The sequence below is a fragment of the Quercus suber genome, unplaced genomic scaffold (genome assembly GCF_002906115.3).
Source record: "Quercus suber isolate HL8 unplaced genomic scaffold, Cork oak 2.0 scaffold_540, whole genome shotgun sequence".
Taxonomy (NCBI): Eukaryota; Viridiplantae; Streptophyta; class Magnoliopsida; order Fagales; family Fagaceae; genus Quercus; species Quercus suber.
This window is the reverse complement of record NW_027069988.1, coordinates 502,292-525,736: the sequence shown is the minus strand read 5'-3', so window position 1 is coordinate 525,736 and position 23,445 is coordinate 502,292. Positions and strand designations below refer to the sequence as shown.

Here is a 23,445-nt window from a genome sequence, read left to right as displayed (position 1 = left end):
AGGAGGAGCATGGTAAGAAAGATTTGCCTAGATTGTGGGCCGAATGTGCAAGTACAATTTTATTGTATCCAAAAATATAATTAAGGTTTGTTCATTGTCATAGATCCATTGATTATCTGTGTTCTAATACCTAGCATGTGTATGTCTTTAAAACTTACATTGCATAGAAGGCTAAGCCAGCCTACTTTCAGAAACTCCTAATTTCATACATGACATTGAATCCAAAAATGGTTTTCTTTTTCTAGAACACTGATATATAAGTGAAGCAAGTCTAAAACAATGTGCCTAGGGAGATGCAACCATCAATGCTACAAAATGAGAGAAGAATTTGCTGGGTTTATAATAAATGCAGTTATTATTTAAGAATAAAAAGTAAGCTTGTATAAAATTTCAAGAAAATAAGAATACAAAAGCTATACATTCTAATAAAGTCAAGCCAAGCAAAATACACAATTTTGGGAGGAAAAAACAAAAATAGGTATAGAAAGAATGAACAGCTTTATGTTCTTCTGGCTGATTGACTATAATAGTGTACACTCAACTATCTATTTGTAAATCATAACATTTCAAAGCTTCTCTGGTGCACAGTGAAATTCCTCATCTCCTTTGGAAGTTAAGGAACTTGATGCCATAAGCAAAGACAAAGAAGAAGAGAAAGACCCAAGCAACATGGGCAATGACTACAGGAACAAGGAAATCATGGTCATAACCCCAAAATTCCTTTAGGAATGCATCTATAGGCTCTTCTTTTTCAAGAGGAAGATCAATTGGAGTCTTCAAGTCCCCAAATTGAGATGCAATGACACCATAGATTGTCCAAGCAACTGGGGAAGCCCAGTAGTACCACCTCCACCATATGGGGATCAGCTGCAATTATAAAAAAAATTAAGTCTTAAGATCTTTGTAACAAAACTCAAGAATCTTAATTATAAACCAAATAACTACCATGCAATATGCATGGCAATGAAACAAAAGATTTGGTTTGGGGTTACATACCGGCCTAGGGATAAGGAAACCAGAGAACAAGTTCCAAAAGCTCAAGAAGAAGGACATAACAATTGCAGCAATCTGATGGCCCGGAGTCAGTGCAACAACCATCATCCCGTACATTGAGAAGTATGTAAAGCACATGAATATGAAGTAGTAGAAATACAAGAACTTGTCTCCTTGCCAACTAAATCCGATCATCGAGTACAAAAGAATAGAATACACAAACGTTTGTATAGCAACATAAATTGTCTCAATAGCCACCTGTAGCAATGAAGTCACCCATCAATACAATTATAGAATACATTTAAACATTTTCTTTCAAGAGAGCAGAAAATTCAATACATAAATAGAATCTTTGTCACTGAGAACAATGTCCAATTTCTTACCTGAGCAAATGCATAAGGCAACTCTGAGTACATCCCTGCAGCTCTTTCACGGTAAAAGACTGTTCTCTCTACTGCCACCACAGATTGCACAGCAGAAGCATTGGTTCCTCCCAGGAAAAGAACAGCAGCATAGGTAGCTCCTAGAAGATTAACCAAGTCCTGCTGTTTGTATCTGTTGATAAGGTACAATTAAGTTCATATTAGTACACAATTCCAGGAAAGAAACAGTGAGTATGATTTTGTATCTATCAACTTTTTCCAAAAAATAGATAACATCTTCTTAGAGTGAATTTAGATGATTCATAAACACATGGGAACAAAAAGAAATTCTATTTAGAATGGAGAAATTTTGACTTACATTTTATCTCCTTTGCCCCAGAAGATAATACCAAATAGAATACCAATGACAGTTGTACTGAAGAACCGAATAGCATTGTACTGTGAGTTTCTCCAGTATGACCAGTGCTGCTTCCAGAAACAAGCCTTGCATTGAGTTGTAAAACTCTGGGAGTACTGAGTGGGGAAGTAAAGATCGTTGGCACCTGGTTCTGGAGTGCTTAGGTCCTTGATTAGTTCCTGATTTCTCCTGAAAATTTGAAAAGAAAAATTATTGATAGATCAATACACACGCAGATCGAGAGGAGGTGGCAACAGAAGAGAGATAAGAAGAAATAAATTGTCACATATTACTCACCTGTAGAGCTCAGAGTTGGCATAAACTTCTGCAAAATCAATGTCAAGTTGACCCTCAACTGCAGTTGAGGTGACATCTAACATCCAAGTAGCAGGATTGTAACCTTCTTTGATCTTAGGAACCCCTTGGATAGCCTACAAGAGGTCCTCAATATTAGTCAAACTAATAATTAGAGAATTGGAAGTACATGGTCTATAATCCTTCAAAAATGACAATAATAGTTGCTGAATTAGATAGTATAATTCAAGCAGAGGAGTTGATTATTAACAAGTTTACACATTGATTTTGCAACTAAGAATTTTTAGTAGTGTTACAATGGACTATTATAAGCTTCAACACAAAAATGTTGGAAAGAAGCTCATGTAATAATTTTTGAAAATTGGTGTGTGAAAAAATTTCTTGACTACAGTAAGAATTATCAGAGTTAACAATTCTGGCAATGTTTTGGTTGTAACTGGGGTGTAATCAAAGCATGTAGGAAAAAAGGGGAACCCACCTCAAAATATTCAACAAGTTTGTGAGATTGGCGACCAAGAGGTCCAGCATAAATCACCTGTCCTCCTCTTTTCATCAAGAAGAGCTGAAAGCATAAACAATACAGAGGTCAAAAATAGAACATTTTAATGAAATAGTATTGATACACGAAACATGTAATGAATTGAAAAAATTAATATTTGAGTTATACCTCATCAAAAGCTTCAAAAATGTCAATGCTTGGTTGATGAATTGTGCAAACAACAGTTCTTCCTGTATCCACTGTGTTTCTTACAGTACGCATAACTATTGCAGCTGCTCTAGCATCGAGTCCTGATGTGGGCTCATCCATAAAGATGATGGAGGGGTTCGCAACCAACTCCACAGCAATGGTAAGCCTCTTTCTCTGCTCAGTTGAAAGACCATCCACTCCTGGAAGTCCAACTAGAGCATTCCTCAATGGGTGAAGCTCGACCAAATCCATAACTTCATCAACAAACATCTTTAACAACAAAGAAAAACATAGTCAACTGCATTGTTCATCTGATCCAATTTCTTATATTCAACACAAAATATAGATTAATATAATTCTCAGTTTGATATACAATTATAACTTCAAAATTTTCAGATGGAAAGATTGGCTCATTGAAGGACAAAATTGCATATATTTATAGAAAATTATGTGTTGAACGGCCAAAAGAAACAACGCTGGCTGATATGCAACATACCTTTCTTGTTTCCTTCTTTACATCCGAAGCAAGACGCAACCAGGCAGAGTATACGAGAGATTCATAAACAGTAACATATGGCGAATGGATGTCATTCTGTTCACAATAACCACTGACCCGAGCAAATGTGGCTTGGTTCTTTGGGTAACCAGAAATGCTAATGCTTCCTTCAATATATCCACCAGTCTTCCTCCCTGCTAAAACATCCATTAGGGTAGTCTTTCCAGCACCACTAACACCAACTAATGCTGTCAGTACGCCTGGTTTGAAAGCACCACTGACATCTCTTAGCAGCTGCAATCGAGTCTCATCAACCCCTTGGGTCTTCATTTCCTAAAAAGAACAATAGAAATTGTTACCATGAAAATTATCTTCAATCCATGATCTGTATTTGGAATCATATACGCAGGGCTCGAATTGAAGTACTTGATTTATTATCCATTGCAAAATTAAATTGATTTGTGAAAATTCCAAATTAGTGTCTATTTGCATTCGAACATCAAGTAACTGTTCCATTTTTTTATTGTTGTGCTTCTTTAAATGTGAAGGAGATCATTTTGATACATAGATTACTGGATAAAGCAACTTACTGCAGGCATATCCACATAGTAATTCACATGGTTGAAGGCAAGTGAAAGGGGCTGGAAGGGCAAAACCATTCCTCGTTTAGATTGAACTGAGCTGGTACCTTGAGCATTTCTGTTACCTGTAATGGTGATATACATTAGACTTGTAAAATAACGTGTTGGTAGAGCTATTAATTTAGACGTAAGGCTTATGCTGTAGAATTGGTACTACAGCACTATGACATGGATGAAGATGGTGCAATTGGTGAAGAGGATTTTTTTTTTTTCTTGCTAACATCATGTTCAATGCCCCAGCAGTAGTGAAGAGATGGGATGGGGTTGGCAAAAATTTTAGGTCTTCTTTCCTTTTTGTTTAATTAATAATCTATGACATTTATGTCAAATAGACTCCATCAAATCTCTCACAGACATGCCATCTTGTATAACAGTTCATATATCTAAGTTAAGATCCAAAAGAAAGTATAACATCACTTACCTTCTGAATTGGATGTTAATTGCCGCCTAGGATTGCTTTCAGACACATCCTCGACAATCACAGCTTTAGTTTCACCAAGAGCTGAAATTGAGTTCAAAGGAAACAGTAAACAGTCAACACATGGATCTCATTGCCATTGGAAAAACAAACATAAGAAATGAAAAATATTCACTTACGATTTAAGAATGTCAGTGCCGCAATGAAAAGAACATTGAAAAGAAGAGAAAACCCGGCGAGTGCTGCTACACAAATCCAATACCAACGTTCCTCTGTAAACAGGCCTCTTTGTGCGAGAAGGGTCTTTCCTACTGTTCCTTCACTGGTATTGACAGGCTGTACCAAAGAAATCACTATGATATTAGCAAATCTCATTGAGTGCAAACTTAAATTTATCAAATTTTTTTTTTTTAAATGGTAACAAACTCTACATTCCAATACAATTATATGGGGTTAACTAAATTGAGAAGATAAAAATTCACTGCAAATTATAGGACTTTTCTATCCTTTAACAGAACTTACAGCGCTCCATCTGGCATCAAGAAACTCATTGATAGCAATTGCATTTTGTCCATACATCATAGGAGAAATGTAGTAGCCCCATATCATCCACGGCTGAATGTCATCTACAGGCCAAGATGAGAATGGATTTTTTAAATATCTTGGAACAAATGCAAAATCCAGCAGTTTGTCAATGTATTGTACAAAATTCACATCAATCCACGTATTAGATTGGTATATGCAACAAATTACTTTGATAACAAAGTACGCTTAATAGTGAATGAGAAAAATTTCTAACCTTTGGAAACAATGAATCCTCCGAGCACAAACACCAATAGTAATGTAAAAATACCAAGCGTGTTTGCAACAACCTGTGTTCTTCCAAGGGCTGCAATGAAACGGAAGAGGGAGAGTGCCATTTGATGTATGCCAAAGAAAGCCAAAAACTGTTTGAAGAACCTGAACATAGAGGACATATGTCAAAAGAAGAATGTTTCATTTTTCAAACTATCAGATTCCAACTTTCATTAAGCATCAGAAAGCTTGCACTATGAAATTGATACAAGAAGATAAATTTAGTACTTACCTACTGGGAGAAGGTGCAAACCCAATGGTGTAATATGTAAGAATGATCCAAATACCAGATTCCATAAGTGAAATTGGAATTCTCAGGAGCCAAATGGGGAGTCCAAAAGCCCATGCAGGGAAGAATAAGAAATCCCTTTGTTTAAAGAACACAGGAAGCCTGAATATTGTCATTGCAAGTTCAGCCATCCCATTAAACATGACATTAATGAGACTGAAAAATAGAGCTCCCCAAAATTTTGCTGAATCGTCTAATGAACCAGCTTTCATTTCTGTTCTCAAGAACACAGTCATTGCAATTGTAGCCATGATTGTTATCTGAGTAGTCTTGAATATGTACACAAAGGAGTTGCGCTTCATCAGAAGCCATTCCCTTGAGAAACAAGCCTTGAAGAGTTCCATGTTGGAAATCCCATACTTTTCTGTCACCAAAGCGGCAGGATGGGCTCTAGATTTATCATAAGGAACTCTTAAATCTTCCAAAATCTGTTGGCCAATGTGAAATGAGTTGAAGGCCCTCACAAACTCAGGTACTGAGATATATCTGTAAGGTTGGTTCTTTCTAAACCAGTATTGTTCTTGGTCCTTCTTGGAAGTTACTTCCTGCAGAAAGTCTGCAGCCCCTTTCCTCTCTGGACATTTGAAGCCCATATGTTCAAAGAACTCAAGAATATTCTCACGCGGACCTTGGTAGACAATCTGACCCTCAGAAAGAAGGATAATATCATCAAAAAGATCAAATGTCTCAGGTGCAGGCTGTAAGAGAGAGATAACCATGGTGACATCCATGATATGAACCATTTGCCTCATGAACCTGACCATCTGAAATGTGGTGGAGCTGTCCAGCCCTGTTGATATTTCATCCATGAAAAATGCTTTTGCTGGTCCAACCAACATTTCACCTGCACTCAGTACAAACACTGTCAGTTTCAATCCACAATAACCCTAATAGAAAAAGATTACAAATTTACACAAAGCAAATTGACAGAAACAGGTTTCTTAGATGTAACGAATCACCAAGGAAATGTCAACATCTAAGATTATTAAAATAATGGTTAAATGATTCAATTTACCATTTTCTAACGGTTTAAGTTTTTGGAAGAATTGGTAATATATCATATATCAAAGTAGGTAGTCCTAAGTTAGAACCTATCTCCACACTACCTCCCTTTTACCATTCCTACTAACTTAAACTTTTGAAACAACTGATTATTTATCAAAGTTTCTGAAATTTTTTTATCATAAATTTCCAAATACAGGGAACGAAACTAGCACCTTTGTACAGTATAATATGGGAGACTTCCTAATGAAGAAAACTGAAAAAAAAATGCTCTGCTTTGATGTCATCCCTAATAATATTCTTTTAACTTATTAACACATACCAGTAGTTACACGCTTCTTCTGACCACCTGAAATACCCCTTCTCATGTCATCCCCCACCATGGTATCAGCACAGATATCTAACCCAAGTATCTGTTGGAAGCCCATAAGAAGAAGTTAGACTAGCTATATAACATAAGGGGGGTGGTAAAAAAGACTTAGAAAAAGAAAAGGCAAGGAACCAACAAGCTAGGAATTAGGAAATTAACCTTGAGAACATAATCTGTGATCAAACTTGTCTCTTGTCCAGCCATAGCTGTGGCTTTCATGAAGGCATCAATCTCAGGATCTGGTTTAATTCCTGCTTCTTTCTCTCTTTTAGATAATTCTAACAGCATTTCATACCTGGTTCCAACTCCTAGGCAACGTCCAGAGAAATCCAATGTCTCACGTACAGTCATCTCACCATAATGGAGATCATGTTGGCTAATATAAGCACAGGTTCTTTGAGGTACAAATTCTTGAAATTCATGACCACAGTAGGTGACTTTTCCAGTTACCTGTTCATAACCCCAATTCATCAATACATATGAAAACTGATTGACTTTATTAGTGTCAATAGAAAACACATTAAAAAAACTAGGATAAGATAAGAAACAAACCCTTAAATCATCACCCAGTTTCCCAGCAAGTCCTTGTAGCAGTGTTGTTTTCCCTGACCCCGGAGGCCCAAGAAGCAGTGTCATCCTGGAAATGGAATAAATTAATTAAAGCTCATGAAGTAAGTTCAGAAAACACAAAATTAAACATTAGCAAGTGAAAATAAGTAGTAGTAATTATAAGAGGGAAACAAATTTGTATGTAACAATAAAGATTTTTATGTGTTTTTAGTCCCACAACATCTGCACAATTCATTATCATACCTTGATGATCTGACTATGCCGCTCACATCTTGTAGAATCTTGACAACTTTTTTCTTTGATGGAGAGAGCCCAATCATTCCAAGAGCAGACTATTCACATTATAAATTAAAACGTTAAGTGAAAAATCCTTAAAATTCATTACCAAAATACTAGAATAAATGAAGAAAAGTACCTCAATTGCATTCATGGAGGAATTAAGCAGAGTTGGAAGTGCTCTGGTCCCAACATATGCATCTCCTTCAACTGACATATTCTGGATTCTAACTTCAATCTTAGGGATTTCTATTCCTACCCTGTTTCCAATAAAATTTAAAAATCAATAATATTCTTAAAACAAAAACAAAGATGTAAAATTACAAGCTTCAATACTTCAATTTCTTTACTTTTCCTACCATTTTTTAACAACCAAACAAGGCAAAAGAATGAACCAACTCTTATTTTGTTTCTCTAGAACTATTTTCCACACCTGGGTCTGTGTTACTCTACTTTCGTAAAACCAAAGCAACCATAAACCACTAGATCAAGTATTCAAGCTATACTAGATGCAACTTTTTCTTAATATTAGAAAATCATATTGTTGGATTACATGTTTTCTGCGTTCTTAACACGCGTGTAACAGTAAAGAATGAAGATAGAATTTGCAAACCTGTCAGTTCTGTTCCTGAGCCGCCTGAGGAACTTTTCGTTATCCTCTTCAACAACCTTAAGAATGCTCTCCATCAACTGCTTCTTGTCCTGAGTGCCAAGCTTTGTGACATCAACTTCACCATGCACCACCCTCCCATTGCTCATCACTTGCTTCAGCATCCCTGTCCTCACTCTATCATAAGTGGGAAGCCTCTCTATCGCCGCCCACTTCAACTCCTCTTCATCATTCACCACCTGCCGTCCGCTCCTCTGAAACACATCCGGCTCATTCCACATTTCCCTCACACTCGTGGACCGCCAACTCCTCCTACTACTACTCGTCTGCCTTGACAAGTCATCTCCGGCCAATGCAGCCGCCGCCATGTTTAAGTCCCTACAATTTTTCTTGTTGTAACAAGCCTTTTTTCTTGTAGCAGAGTTCACCCAAAAAAAAATGAAATGAAATGAATCTATGTATTGTTCATGCTTTGAATTTTTGTGTTTGTTTGGTACGTGGGAAAACGTAGAGAAAGAGAGAGAGAGTTAATTTGTGAGGAAGTGCCGAAGAGGTTTATTTATATAGAGTAGCAGAAGAAGAGGGAGGTATTTTCTACTATATTATTTTATTTTATTTATTTTTTTATTAATGTTTTTTGTGTTGGTCAAAGTGGGAGTACTATACTGCCGTTACCACCGCGGGTGAACTAATAAGAACGTTGAAAGTTGGTATCCCATGTTGCTTTACATTTTTTATTCTCATTTTATTTTTAGAATATTTATTAAAATAATATTATAATTATAAAAGCGTTAAATTCATTATATTTTCATAATATTTTTAAAATAAATTTTAAATAGCAAGTTATTATTGGTTAATTCAATACTAATTTTTTTTTATCAATAATAGCTTGTCACAAATCAATCATAATTTATTGTCATAATATTATAAATATATATCATTTCTCATATTATTTTGACAGAAAGTTTCTTTGATATGAAACGGAGCATATTGTTCACATTGTGGAGTGCTATTTTTTAGTTTTTTTTTTTTTTTAATGTATTAAATACTGTGAAGCGTGTGTTAGTACAGTTAGGATGGTCCAATGAGTGTTGTATTTTTCTGACCAAAGTGGGGACGGTGAGGAATACTAGGATGCTTCTGACGAAGGACAAAATTGTTTGTGTTAGATCCACGTAAGGTTAGACCGACGCTTCTATTGGCTACTTCGTGGGTCCCTTATTGCCAACACGCCTTCCGTACGCTCCTTAATAATATACTATTATTTTAAGATTAGATCACCTACCGCAGAAGTTGTAAAAAAATGTTATTTTACCACACTAAAAGCTTACTTTATTATTTTACTATATTATTTTACAATATTTCATTTATTAGATATTCTATCATTCAATTCTATACATCAAAATAATATTTACTACACATTAAAATAATATATTAGTATTCAAAAAGAATGAGAGAGAATTCTTCAATCTTTGGGATTTCTATTCCTACCCTGTTTCCAACAAAATTTAAAAATTAATAATATTCTTAAAACAAAAACAAAAAGATGTAAAAATACAAGCCTCAATACTTCAATTTCTTTCCTTTTCCTACCATTTTTTAACAACCAAACAAGGCAAAAGAATGAACCAACTCTTATTTTGTTTTTCTAGAACTATTTTCCACACCTGGGTCTGTGTTACTCTACTTTTGTAAAACCAAACCAACCACAAACCACTAGATCAAGTATTCAAGTTATACTTGATGCAACTTTTTCTTAATATTATACTGCTTAATAACTTTTAATTGAATTAATATTTTAGAAAATCATATATTTGGATTACACGTTTTTTGTGTTCTTAACACACGCATGTACAATAAAGAATGGAGATAGAATTTGCAAACCTGTCAGTTCTGTTCCTGAGCCTCCTGAAGAACTTTTCATTATCCTCTTCAACAACCTTAAGAATGCTCTCCATCAACTGCTTCTTGTCCTGAGTGCCAAGCTTTGTGACATCAACTTCACCATGCACCTCCCTCCCATTGCTCATCACTTTCTTCAGCATCCCTGTCCTCACTCTATCATAAGTCGGAAGCCTCTTTATCGAAAACGTAGAGAAAGAGAGAAAGAGTTAATTTGTGAGGAAGTGTTTATTTATATAGAGTGGAAGCCGGAGGAATTTTGTGCTATATTATTTTATTTTATTTATTTGTTTATTTAAGTTTTTTGTCTTGGTCAAAGTGGGAGTACTATACTGCTGTTACAACCGTGGGTGAACTAATTAGAACGTTGAAAGTAGGAATCTCATGTTGCCCTACATTTTTTTTATTCTCATTTTATTTTAGGATATTTGTTAAAATAAAATTATAATTATAATAACGTTAAATTCTCTATATTTTTTCAATATTTTTGAAACAAATTTTAGATAATAAGTTATTATTGATTTTAAATTCTAATTTTGAACCTACTACTGAATTTTTTTTTCACCAATAACAATATGTCACAAGTCAAATATAATTTATTGTCAAAATATTATAAATATATATATCATTTCTCTTATAAGAGCATCCTCATCAGGTATGTCAAATGTCAAATATTTGGCATTTGACACATCAAATATCAAAAAATCCATCTCATGGGATATTCCAAATGTCATAATTTAATTACAACAGGCAAATAATACCATTCCAAAGATAAAACAGTACGGATTGAAATGTAAAAAATATATATATATATATATATATATATAGTTTTTTTATTCATTTTCTTTTTCATCCTTTATGACTTTCTTTTTTCTCCCTCTTTTCTTTTTCCGCTCCTCTGAAACACATCCGGCTCATTCCACATTTCCCTCACACTCGTGGACCGCCAACTCCTCCTACTACTACTCGTCTGCCTTGACAAGTCATCTCCGGCCAATGCAGCCGCCGCCATGTTTAAGTCCCTACAATTTTTCTTGTTGTAACAAGCCTTTTTTCTTGTAGCAGAGTTCACCCAAAAAAAAATGAAATGAAATGAATCTATGTATTGTTCATGCTTTGAATTTTTGTGTTTGTTTGGTACGTGGGAAAACGTAGAGAAAGAGAGAGAGAGTTAATTTGTGAGGAAGTGCCGAAGAGGTTTATTTATATAGAGTAGCAGAAGAAGAGGGAGGTATTTTCTACTATATTATTTTATTTTATTTATTTTTTTATTAATGTTTTTTGTGTTGGTCAAAGTGGGAGTACTATACTGCCGTTACCACCGCGGGTGAACTAATAAGAACGTTGAAAGTTGGTATCCCATGTTGCTTTACATTTTTTATTCTCATTTTATTTTTAGAATATTTATTAAAATAATATTATAATTATAAAAGCGTTAAATTCATTATATTTTCATAATATTTTTAAAATAAATTTTAAATAGCAAGTTATTATTGGTTAATTCAATACTAATTTTTTTTTATCAATAATAGCTTGTCACAAATCAATCATAATTTATTGTCATAATATTATAAATATATATCATTTCTCATATTATTTTGACAGAAAGTTTCTTTGATATGAAACGGAGCATATTGTTCACATTGTGGAGTGCTATTTTTTAGTTTTTTTTTTTTTTAATGTATTAAATACTGTGAAGCGTGTGTTAGTACAGTTAGGATGGTCCAATGAGTGTTGTATTTTTCTGACCAAAGTGGGGACGGTGAGGAATACTAGGATGCTTCTGACGAAGGACAAAATTGTTTGTGTTAGATCCACGTAAGGTTAGACCGACGCTTCTATTGGCTACTTCGTGGGTCCCTTATTGCCAACACGCCTTCCGTACGCTCCTTAATAATATACTATTATTTTAAGATTAGATCACCTACCGCAGAAGTTGTAAAAAAATGTTATTTTACCACACTAAAAGCTTACTTTATTATTTTACTATATTATTTTACAATATTTCATTTATTAGATATTCTATCATTCAATTCTATACATCAAAATAATATTTACTACACATTAAAATAATATATTAGTATTCAAAAAGAATGAGAGAGAATGAATAAAAAACTTTTTTTTTAGCATTCTCATCCGTACAGTTGCAAAATGCAACGATACTGTTCATATGTGGCAAAAATTATAAGATTTGGAAAATCTGTTAAAGAGAATTTTTTGGTGTTTAGTGTGTCAAATGTGCCAAATATTTGGCATTTGACACATTTAGCACATCTAGTATGGATGCTCTTAGATAATTCTTTTCTTTTTTCTTTTTTTTTTTTTGATAAGAAGATTAGATAATTCTTGTCTTACTGATATAATAATAATATCAACTGTTCAAAATAATAATAATAATAATATCAAAAATCTTCAAAAAAATAATAATAATATCAAACAATAATTAATAAAGAGCAACGAGTAATGCAAAAAGGACTTATTCCATTCTTCTCTTCTTTCTTTCTTTTTTTTTTAATTCTTATTGTGTCTGCTTAAAGACTTAATCCACGAATTGTATTTTTTTTTTTTTCCTTTTATTTTTTGCTAAAAGACTTACTCCACCATATAATTGTGAGCATTTTCGCTTTTAATAAATTCTAACCAACTCAATAATTTGTTAAAAAAATAAATTCTCAAATAGGAGAGAATAAGTCAATTTTCTTTGAATCAAACGTAATTTTAATGAGAAAGATCAGTTAGTAAATAAGTAAAAAATGGAGGTAAATACAGTTAGTTATACCCAAAAGAAATATATCAATTTTTATAATGATAAAGAGTAACTATTGTATATGGACTCAATAAAAATTTAAAAATAAATAAATAAATAAATAAAGCAATTAGTAATTTAGTATAGATTGGACATCATAGGTTTCAAATGAGATGGTTAAAAAAAAAAAATTTTACTTCCAAATATTTAATAAAAATGAGAACTATTTTATTTTCCTTCATCTTTAACGCAAGTTATAAATAGATTGGATCAAAATGAGTATTACATTCAATCCTTGCCTTTTTGGCGAGAGAGTGTAGAAAATAAAAATAAAAACAAAAAAAAGTAGGGAAACGTTAATATCTCCTATGCATGTTTGACTTTGCAAAACTTGGCCCAAAAAAAAAGTAGCGCAGAATATGACTATGGGAACTTCCATTTCCGTGTATGAGTGTGAAAGAAGGTGCAAAACCAAACTACTACTTTCAACGCCTTCTAGAAAATCAAAGCCAGCGAAGACATGATTGGCTACTTTTCCTCGCTAGCCAACTTCATCCATCACCCCCCCAATCCAATCACATTCATCGATCGATGGTAAATGTAAAAGGATCAAAGATTGAAAAGCTGGCCTGAAAGGCGGCGATTCGCAATCTATTATTAATTTTGTGGGTCCAACTCATTCCCTTGATTTTTTTTTTTTTTTTTTTTTTTTTGGGTTAAAGGGATATATATTTTAAAACAAAGATTAGAGAGGTCATGCATTAAAAGATAAGACAACTCCACATGTAGAGAGTTTAAAAGAGACAAAAAACTTGTTGAAGGGATACAGCTTGTCTAACCAGAGCATCAGCACTGGCATTCATCTCCCTATAGTAGTGTTGATTCCTACAGTTATCAAATAATAGGTGCACGGTCTGCAAAAGATACACCATTGTTTGACGGAAGGAGGATCACGGATTTAGCATCAAGCTTAATTTCAACAGCTTGGAATTTTCTAGCCCTCTTAGTCATTTACAATAGAGGGAAATGGAACCAAGAAAGAAGGAAATGTGGTCTATAATCTCTATATTCACATGCAAAATAATGATTATCTAATCAAGTAAATTAGTTCATCTTTATGGAAAATAAATAAATTTCATAGGTAATATTTCTACAAGATAAAAAAAAAAAAGGCCAACTCAAGTATAAATAAATTAGTTCCCTCCTACTTATTTCATTTTCTTCCACTTAAATTTCCAAACAAGTGAATGGAAAAATATTCTAAAATTATTCTTTTCATTCCTTTCTATTTCATTCCATTCCTTCCTTCCAAACGAGAGCTAAGCTCCCCAACCTTTGCACATGTCCTCCAGTCCATCATCTCCACTTAGAAAGACTCACGCATCACGTCTAAAGATTCTCCTACAAATTTGTACCTACTAAGAGCATCTCCAACAGTTTGGGCATCCGACTCTAGTAGCTAAAATTTGGAGAATGAGGTGCACTGTAGATGCTCCAACAACTTCAACAAACATGAATTTTTTTTTGGCTAATGAACAGTAACCCATCAAGTCTGATGGGCTACTGTTCATTCTTCAAATACATTTTTTCTATTATAATAATGATGTGTTGTATAAAAAAAATGTTGGAAGATGTGTAGTTATTAAAAAAAGAATAAATAATTAATGAAAAATAATATTTAAATTGCTTCAAAAAAATAATATTTAAATGAGATAGAGAATGGGATAGAGAATCTGTTGAAAGTGTATTTAAAAAAGTGGGTAGGCAAAAGCTAAATGTTACTGTTCATTAGCCAAACAGTACAAAAGTTTGGCTAGTCTGCTGGAGATGCTCTAACCCCACTTTCCCTAGTACACACCTTACAAGAGAAACGCCTAAAATTCTTGGAAACGCGATTAGCTTTAGATAAACGCTTGACCTTCTCCATTCTAAGACATGAGTAAAATTCTCTTACTCTCACACTTCTAGAGCTCTTAGAGATTATTATGACATACTGACTTAAGCATTAGAGGGTCGTTGGCTAATAAGCTGGCTAAACTCTAACGCTCTCTGAGAATGTGTTCATCTTCATTTTTCTAAACACATATAAAAAAATATAAAAAATAAAAAATTAGAATTGATAAGCAAAACCCAACCATTATACTCATGGCTAGCCTTATTTCTCACCTTCATCAAACATCTCCCCATTTCCTCTTATCTTTTGCTAATACCAAAATCATAATCTTCCATCAAATTCAACCCATTATCTCACTCTCTACTCCTCTTTCTTTCTTCTCTCTTCCCCTTCACTCTCTCACTACTCGAGTTCTATGCATTGCCACTTTTTTTTTTTTTTTGGAAAATTTAAGTGGAACTTGACATTGCTAATGTCGAGTTCCACTTAAAAATATATATAAAACTCAATTTTAAAAATATCAAGTTTTACATATAACTCAATTTTGAGAATATCAAGTTTTACATATAACTCTATTTTGTTAAAATCAAGTTTCAAAAACATGGATATTTTTCTATATGGTTTCAAAACAGCAGCATTTTATTACATAGTTTGTAAATTAGGAGCCAAAAGCCCAATTTTCCCACCTAAGCCGTAGTCCTATTTTCAGTTGCTACAATGAATATAACGGTGACCTTTATAGTCCAACTGGTGGAATCATGACTTTGGTAACTTTGGTCGTTTGTAATATCAATGCCGTGGGCCAACTTATTGATAAGGGTGTAATTTGTGATTCCTTCTCGTTATGCTATGGTGGGATGGACATTGTTATGGTTCTTGATGGTAGTTCTTCCCCAAAAGACATGGAGTTTGTAGGTGAATGAAAAATGTAAGCGGAAATAACCATCAAAACTCCAGCTAAAACAGATGCTCTTACGGATTGTGGCAACTACAACATGACCTATTGAGGAAGTATGACCTAGAAAAGTAGAGACCACTTTAATAGTCAAGTTAGAGGGGTAAGTTTTGAGTAAAAAATATATCACATTTTTTTAGGAAAAAATATGTAACACAAAATATATGTTAGAGATATATTAGACATATTAGCTCAATGTAATAGGCCCAAACCCACTCTTACTTGTACTAGTAATCTAGAGTTTAGTCTCCTCTATATACTCATGTTATATATGGTTCATTATAACATAGGTTTTGTACTACACTCTTACATAATAAAGATGTAACTCTTAAGAGTTTCATCCGTAAACGTAAGTCGACAAGGCTAAATCATGTAACCCTCGTGTTCTCAATATTTCTATTCTATGTTTCCTCTTCTACATCCACTCTAGCATATACAACATGGTATAACATATTGCATTGTTAATATATTTAACAATATATAACACTTTTTTTTAGGAAAAAATATGTAACACAAAATTTCAAGTAACTTTTGATTGGGTGATGTAGGTGTGGGATGGTTGATAAACTTTTTCAATTAGATCTCAAGTTTTTAACAAAGTCTCTAGTGAAGTGAGGAAAAAAAAAACTTTACTACCTATATGTAAAAACAAAGGAGATGGTTTAAACTTTAAACTATAAAAAAATTACCATGCAATTAAAAGAGCATTTACATTTGAAAAATAAAAACCATAGTGGACCGTGGTCCTTGTGACTTGTGAGTAACTCCTGGTTTATAAACTTAAGTAACGTAGGGGGAAGATTACATAATCATAAATTGTCTCCAGACTTGGAATCTGGGACCATGGAAGGTTTTTCTCACCCAAAAAAAAAAAAAAAAAAAAGGTCCATGGAAGGAAGAATAATTTGGACATTCACTTCAATATATCAATTCTAGAAAGTAATCTTTCCTCCCAAAAAAAAAAATTTCTAGAAAGTAATCAACTTAAAATGTCCAGTGTCCCCTCAACATCAAGTTTTGCAAAAAAATTCAAACATTAATCTTTGCAGTATTGCCAAAGAAATTGCAAAGTGGGCCAACCTAAGAAATCTCAAAAGCAATGTTGTATTTTTTTTTTTTTTAAATTGATTTTAAACTTATGAATCATGATCCACTTTAAGCTTATTGCTTTTTATTTTTTAGGCTAAGATATCAGTGAGTCTATTTTTAATATAGGCCAAATTCAATTCCAAATTTTTGATAGGCCGAATTCAACTTCAAATCATTTATTTTACCACAACAGAATTTATTAATTGATTTAACAAGGCTACAAGCTATCACTTTATTTAAAATTTTAAATAACATTATTATCAAACTCCTTTAAATTTGTAAAATTTAATTTGAACTACAAAATAGATTCATTTCAAATGAAAATGATTATTTCAAGGATGAATGTAATTCTTGTACATATGTTTCTTTTGCTTTTATTATGGGGGGAAAATGTCGTGGACCATGATTATTACTTATTTATTGTGAGTAATTGCTAACTACTGGTTTCAAAATTTCAGGGGCAAAAAAAAAAAAACACTTCCGGTCTAGAAACATTGATTGTCCAAGGTCAAGGAGAAAATAAATATATAAAATATATCACGTAGCCTTTTTTCTCACACTAGACACAAAGTCATAGAAACTTATTATCACCATAATATTTTAATTGTAATCACTAACCAAGTGATGGTGGAAATGTTCAAAAAAAAAAAGTGATTGTGGGAACACATGCAATTGCTTCAAAATTCCCCATTAGAATTTTACACTTGTTTAAAGGAGAGATGCTATTACACCAACTTTGACCTGGAAAATCCATAACTTAGCCAAAACCCATTATTTTGAGTCCAATCTAGAAGGTCTTTGTTTTGATCTTTGCCTCTGTAGTTTGCACCGCGTTGTCATAGGTTGACTAGGTTCCAGTTTGGGCCGGGCCATTTTCGGAATACCAACCTCACTTGCTGTACCATGACCTCTCTTCATTGATTAATAATATATGATATATATATATGGTACTTAGTTCTACAATGCATTTCCAAAATTAATCAAGAGCTCCAATATTTTTATCAAGTCAACAAAGGCTAAACCTTAAGAGCTCTACTCTGTCCAAGTGATTTTGTCAAAGAAACAGTGAGATGAACCTGAAATTCAGATAAAACTTCATTAAAAATAAATATATTTGATATCACAGCTTCCTTATGTAGCAACTTTAACCAACTTGGCCCGGCAAGTGCAGTATATGCTTACTTTTTTGAAGCATTGAAGCTCAATCACAAAGTAACTTGAATTGTTCAAATAATTGAAAAGTACAAGCCTAAAAATAGGAGGTCAAGTTAAGCTTCTATCCAATGTTTATGTGCACTGGACGAGACACTGAGTCGACACATAGTTATTTTAGGATATGTGTCATACATGTGTCTTATGTAGGGCACGAGAGCACTGGACGTAAGTTAAGTCCTAAGAGATTATGTTTTTATGATTATAAAGCTTGTCTCATTTAAATAACAACATGCTCAAAATATCTAATGTGGAGAAATCCCTGTCCTTGATTCCGGGAGTTTTGAAATATTTAGTTTTGAGATATTTTTAAGCAACTGATTAACTTATCAAAGTTTGTTAATTGTGAAACAAGACCAAACTTGCTTCTTTAAAAGGAGGTCATTTTGAGTGCAAAATGTAGGTCATTTTGATGTAGACAAGCACTCTGTGACAATGCACGCAAGGACTTTTGGTTGCAAGACCAGAGTTTTTTCTCAATAATTAAGGTTTGGAGAAATTTTTTTAACCATCTCAGCTGACAAACTTTACACGGACTTACTTCTTCAATTATATGATTTTGATATAGACAGGCACTGAGTGCATTCAAGGACTTCTTTTGCCTACAAGATCAGGCATTTTTATTGATAAACAAAAATCATGGATTTATGGAGTAACGTCATGATTTCATTCTCCCCTTATTGTTTATGAACCCAAAAAAAAAAAAGGACAAAAAGAAATACTATTCAAGGTCAAGGGCATTTCTCACTTCATCATGAAACAAGAAAGCTGAAGTAGAAAATATACTGGTAAAAAGAACAAAAATGTAAATGAGTGATAGCAAAAACAAAAACTATAATGCATACAACTAGAATAAGAGAAAAGATGTTATTCATCAATATTCATCAGCAATTACCAATAAATTTCAAAATTTTACTTCTCCTAGCCCAGCAAGCAAGTGAACATTATCTTAATTAACATGTCCATAAGCATCATCTAGCATGAGGCATGAGCAATCAACATCAATCTGGATCATGCAATTTCCTATTCTATACACACACCACGGAATAGTAGTCCACGCAAGGCTATGCATGCAAGTAACAGCAATTCTCTTCTAGACGTTGAAGATGTCCAAACTGTGACCACACTACTTATGCCAATCCTAAAAATTGGACTGATCAAATTGTCAACAGAATTTATTGTCCAAAATTGTCAGCTGCTCACACTGGGTCTTATTTGATTACTGTCGAAATTGGCAAACCCTAAACGACCGCACCCTCACGCCAAAAAGTCAAAATAAAAAATGATATGAAATTTGTATATTAATCTGTCTCCTAAATCTTTCTTTCACGACATGTCCTCATCATATATAAATGCCATGGAAAGTATGTAACTTTGAAAATAAAGGCAAGGATGCCCATATTTCTGCATCAAAATGTCTACCGTAAGCATTACTTTCCTCACAGAATCTTTAATTTGTCACTATTATTTTGGCTTAGATAATTGACCCGCTTATTAATGCAAACTGAACCAATCCACAGGATAGGTTACCTCAAGTCTAGCCCCATTGATATTGGGAAAAAGTGGATACTTAGCAAGTTATAGCGACCACCTATGAGGTATCCATATCTCTTAATCCCCTTATTCCAAGCTAATCAAAATAGATAGGCTTGAGTGACAATGACCCAACACTTGGACTAGGGCTAAATAAATCCTCCCAAGCCCTCACACCAAGAAAAAAAAAAAAAAAAAAAAAAGGCACGCTAAGGTAACATTTGGATATAACTGATAAGCTGCGCGTCTACGTCTACGTTTTCTTTTTCTTTTTTTAAAAAAAAAAAAAAAAAAAAAAAAAAGGCACGCTAAGGTAACATTTGGATATAACTGATAAGCTGCGCGTCTACGTCTACGTTTTCTTTTTCTTTTTTTCTTTTTTCTTTTTTTCTTTTTTTTGAGCAGCACGTTTCAGCTTTTCCAATGGGTCTCATGCACTATTCATGTGACCTACAAACCTCTTTTTTCAACAAAATTTTCATTAAAAATTGGTCCCACGGCATTATTCATATATTTAAAAATTATTTTGCTACAGTATTTTCAATTTTTAGTTTTCAACAAAATAAGCGGTATTCAACACACCCTAACAAAATTGATTGGGGACTGAGACAGGTTAGTAGCAAGTGCAATAACAAGAAGGTACAGAGTATTTAAGCAAAGTCAAAGGTCAAAATTGGAGGTTTAACTGTATAGTCAAGATATCATAATTCTTGAAGAATATGTAGAAATAATGAAAGAAAATAAGCTAGTTCTAACTAGCAATATATTTAATTATAATTCTACTATATAAAATATCAATCCATCAAACTTCAAACCTATCTTTAAGTCCCTCAGGATATCGGACCGTCTTATTCATTATATTATCAGTAAGTCCAGAGACAACATATTTCAGAACTGTCAAGATACAAATCGTTAAGGTGGGCCCATATGAGATCAATGACAACTTACCAACTCAGTCGAGAATAGTTGTGAAAAAATGTTGTCTTTGTAGCGTTACCCTCATATAATTGGGCCACCTGATAGCTTGGAAATTGGAAGGAGAAACTGATGAGGACAATGCTTGAAATACTAAGTTGGTACAAGAATGCTTAATCTGACCATACATATAAAGAACTTGGATAATAGGACTATAATTTTTGTCAAACCAGCTTTAGATAGCATTCATGTTCAATTTCTGTCAACTGTAAGATTAGAAACAGTGAAACACGTTTGCTTCATGGTGGTCACAGTCACAAGTTAAAGAGTCATTAATTTCAGCTACCATAATAAGTTTGTCATACATTCAGGACCATAAATAGTTTAGCTACAACAGTTGCAACTAGGTAGTGGCAAGGGGAAAACTCATAACTTTGAATGCCATATAAACACTCAATCCCCACTTGCACAACCCATACATCCACAATGCACACACTCCACATCTTTCTCTTCCCTCAAATGCTTCGGAACTCGGCACACACAAGTTGTGGCAAAGTTGTGATCCCTTGGCTGTATGCAACGTAGGCAGCAAAGACGTTCATATCCTGGCTGCAGTTCAGAGCAAAAACCGATTAAGAGTATTTCTAAATAATAATGGACTAAATAGGTGCCACTCTTTTCCACTAAAACATTAACAATTACCAAGTCAAAAGTAAAGCAAATATTCCAAGCTTATGTACATTGCGCAGACATTTATAAAGACATTAACTAGTTTGAAAGAAAAAAAATATATTTCCAAATATAAGATCTTTATTTGATTTACATTACAAAACAGGGAACATTTTTTCAATTTTCAACTCACTGTTTCAAACATAATAGTTTAAAATGTCCAGCCTTAGGAAATATAGATTATATTCAGCATTACAAAAATGCCCTATATACTACATTTTTCATATTGAATTTCTGTAGCAAACCTTTTTCCACTTTGCAATTAGATTGCGGTCTGCATAACCTTGATCCAAGCAGAACTCATACAGCTCTCTAGATATGTCAGTCCTTTTGTGGTAAAGATCAAAAATGTAGCGGCTCTTTTGATGCGCAATTTTGAAAATTGGCCATAATGCTTCACACTTTCTCTTGCCATCATGTGGATCAAGTTCAGCTGCCAAACCAACAAAAGATTAGAGCACCTTTAGAATAAAAAGGTTTAAAAAGAATGGAAACAACTTTACTAGATCAAGATGATAACAGCATCAAACATGTCATCAACCTTCTCTCATCTTAGCATCTAGTTCACGAAGAGTAGGCTCAATCAACTCCCACCCAGCTGGGTACTTGATACGGTTGGTCTTAACCTTCGGCATTCTTCCACCTACTACCTCACAGTTAAATGCCATTCAATTGAATATTTATTACTTATTATTAAATATTTTGCACATCCAGTTAACCTTGATGTATATACTTATTAAAATATATCTATTTCATTTGTAATGATAAATAAATCAATTATAACAAAAATTAAAGGCTACCACAAACTTTATTTGTCACGATATTGGATTAGAAGCAAGTGAAAAGCGACCGACTGTTTCTGAATTAAAGTTTTGGTAACAAGTAACAACTAACAAGACTTCCTTCATGCATTCTTTTTTCTTTTTCTTTTTTCTTTTCATACATGTGATGGGCTAAACCAAGTAACCAACTAGTCCCAACTTTATACACCCAATCAATCTTCCATACTACATCATATATCCACATTCCATAGTTTCCAAATCATCAAAAACAAAATCATGCCAACAATTAGTTTCAGCACTTCCATGGGCAGAACAACATGAATTGAGGTTATTCAGGAAACTTTACATCTGTTTCAGCCACAGATCCCTCTATTCTCATATGCATATTACAAAACCATCCAAGATATTTTATTTTCCTATAAAGCCTGCTCTAAGTCCCTAATTACATTAAATTATAACACACCATTGGTCAACAACCATTCTGAAACTGGCATGCACTCACTCTCATAGCGCCGTGCAACCATCATTAATGTCAATAACCACTGTTTACACTGCAATACACCCCAGAACTTCTTAATGCTTGGCCAGGAAACACATAATATGTATTACTTACTCATCGACCTAACCCGTGCCGCTGATTAAATATTACCATTAGCAATCTAAATTTGATAAAATGTCCAACATACGTTGCCCATTTCTATATCAAAATAGACCCAAATCTCTCAACTACAAAATCACTTCAGACCAAGAAAATTAAATTAGAAACTGAATCACTTAAGAAGTTTCCACAACTCAATTAAATTACTCTTCAGCTTAACTTTCCCAAACATTGAAACTTTATACAAATGGTGCACCTTCAATCAAGGTTTTGCATTATCAACAAGCCCAGAATGCTCAATTTGTTTTTTTCCAAAAGCAAAAGAAAATTAATCAGTCACTCTCATCTTTCCTACATGTCAAAGTGACATTACAGATGGAATTGAGCATTGATGATCTCTCAAACTATTAATCCATGACCTAACATTTGAAGAAATTTAAGGGGGAAAAAAACATATAGTTTATGTGGTACCAAAATTAACCTCTGTAGATGGTAAATGGAAGTGAAATACGAAGACAACAACAAAAGTAAGATGATTGGGTGTTGTGTCGGATCCATTAAAACGCGGAACCCTATTTAAAATTTGAATGAAGAGAACTATGAAACAGAGAGAGAGAGAGAGAGAGAGAGAGAGAGCACACCTTCAACTGCAAGCCCACTTTTTTCGCTGGAATCTGCGTACGTATGAGAGGAGTGAATTGAGTAGCGGTGAAGAGAAGAGAAGAGGGTATTTACCAAATTATTTTCCTTCTTTCTTCTTCTTCTTTTTTCCTTATTAGGGTTTTTT

At 33.6% G+C, this 23,445-nt stretch overlaps 2 protein-coding genes across 3 annotated transcripts; both read right to left on the bottom strand.

Moving 5' to 3' along the window:
* Positions 1-403: 403 nt before the first annotated feature.
* On the bottom strand, positions 404-8,835 carry LOC111996712 (pleiotropic drug resistance protein 2). The gene is made up of 20 exons (XM_024028710.2): positions 8,307-8,835; positions 7,833-7,953; positions 7,661-7,749; positions 7,400-7,484; positions 7,007-7,297; positions 6,800-6,890; positions 5,419-6,319; positions 5,131-5,291; positions 4,854-4,957; positions 4,511-4,667; positions 4,335-4,415; positions 3,863-3,978; positions 3,273-3,605; positions 2,756-3,046; positions 2,567-2,650; positions 2,071-2,204; positions 1,735-1,962; positions 1,377-1,548; positions 997-1,251; positions 404-867 (listed from the first exon to the last, which is right to left on the bottom strand). Exons 1-20 carry the CDS (start codon positions 8,669-8,671, stop codon positions 598-600), a joined length of 4,329 nt encoding a protein of 1,442 aa, XP_023884478.2. The 5' UTR covers positions 8,672-8,835; the 3' UTR covers positions 404-597.
* A 12,022-nt stretch (positions 8,836-20,857) lies between these two features.
* LOC111996724 (protein BUD31 homolog 1) lies at positions 20,858-23,445 on the bottom strand. 2 transcript variants are annotated; one of them, XM_024028725.2, is made up of 4 exons: positions 23,300-23,445; positions 21,820-21,924; positions 21,524-21,711; positions 20,858-21,158 (listed from the first exon to the last, which is right to left on the bottom strand). In XM_024028725.2, the coding sequence occupies exons 2-4, from the start codon at positions 21,911-21,913 to the stop codon at positions 21,003-21,005; spliced, it is 438 nt and encodes a 145-aa protein (XP_023884493.1). In that variant the 5' UTR covers positions 21,914-21,924; positions 23,300-23,445; the 3' UTR covers positions 20,858-21,002. The 2 variants fall into 2 exon arrangements, with proteins under 2 accessions (XP_023884493.1, XP_023884492.1); XM_024028724.2 differs by having other exon boundaries at positions 21,820-21,921; positions 23,300-23,444.

Bases quoted from the DNA above. Each gene is read 5' to 3' on its own strand.
- LOC111996712 (XM_024028710.2), bottom strand. From the start codon at position 8,671: ATGGCGGCGGCTGCATTGGCCGGAGATGACTTGTCAAGGCAGACGAGT. The intron at 6,891-7,006 runs GTTAATTTCCTA...GGCTTCCAACAG, and splicing joins TCACAGATTATGTTCTCAAG to ATACTTGGGTTAGATATCTG. The intron at 6,320-6,799 runs GTATGTGTTAAT...TACTGAGTGCAG, and splicing joins GAAGAAGCGTGTAACTACTG to GTGAAATGTTGGTTGGACCA.
- LOC111996724 (XM_024028725.2), bottom strand. From the start codon at position 21,913: ATGCCGAAGGTTAAGACCAACCGTATCAAGTACCCAGCTGGGTGGGAG. The intron at 21,712-21,819 runs GTTGATGACATG...TTGGTTTGGCAG, and splicing joins AGATGCTAAGATGAGAGAAG to CTGAACTTGATCCACATGAT. The intron at 21,159-21,523 runs GTTTGCTACAGA...TCTGAACTGCAG, and splicing joins TAATTGCAAAGTGGAAAAAG to CCAGGATATGAACGTCTTTG.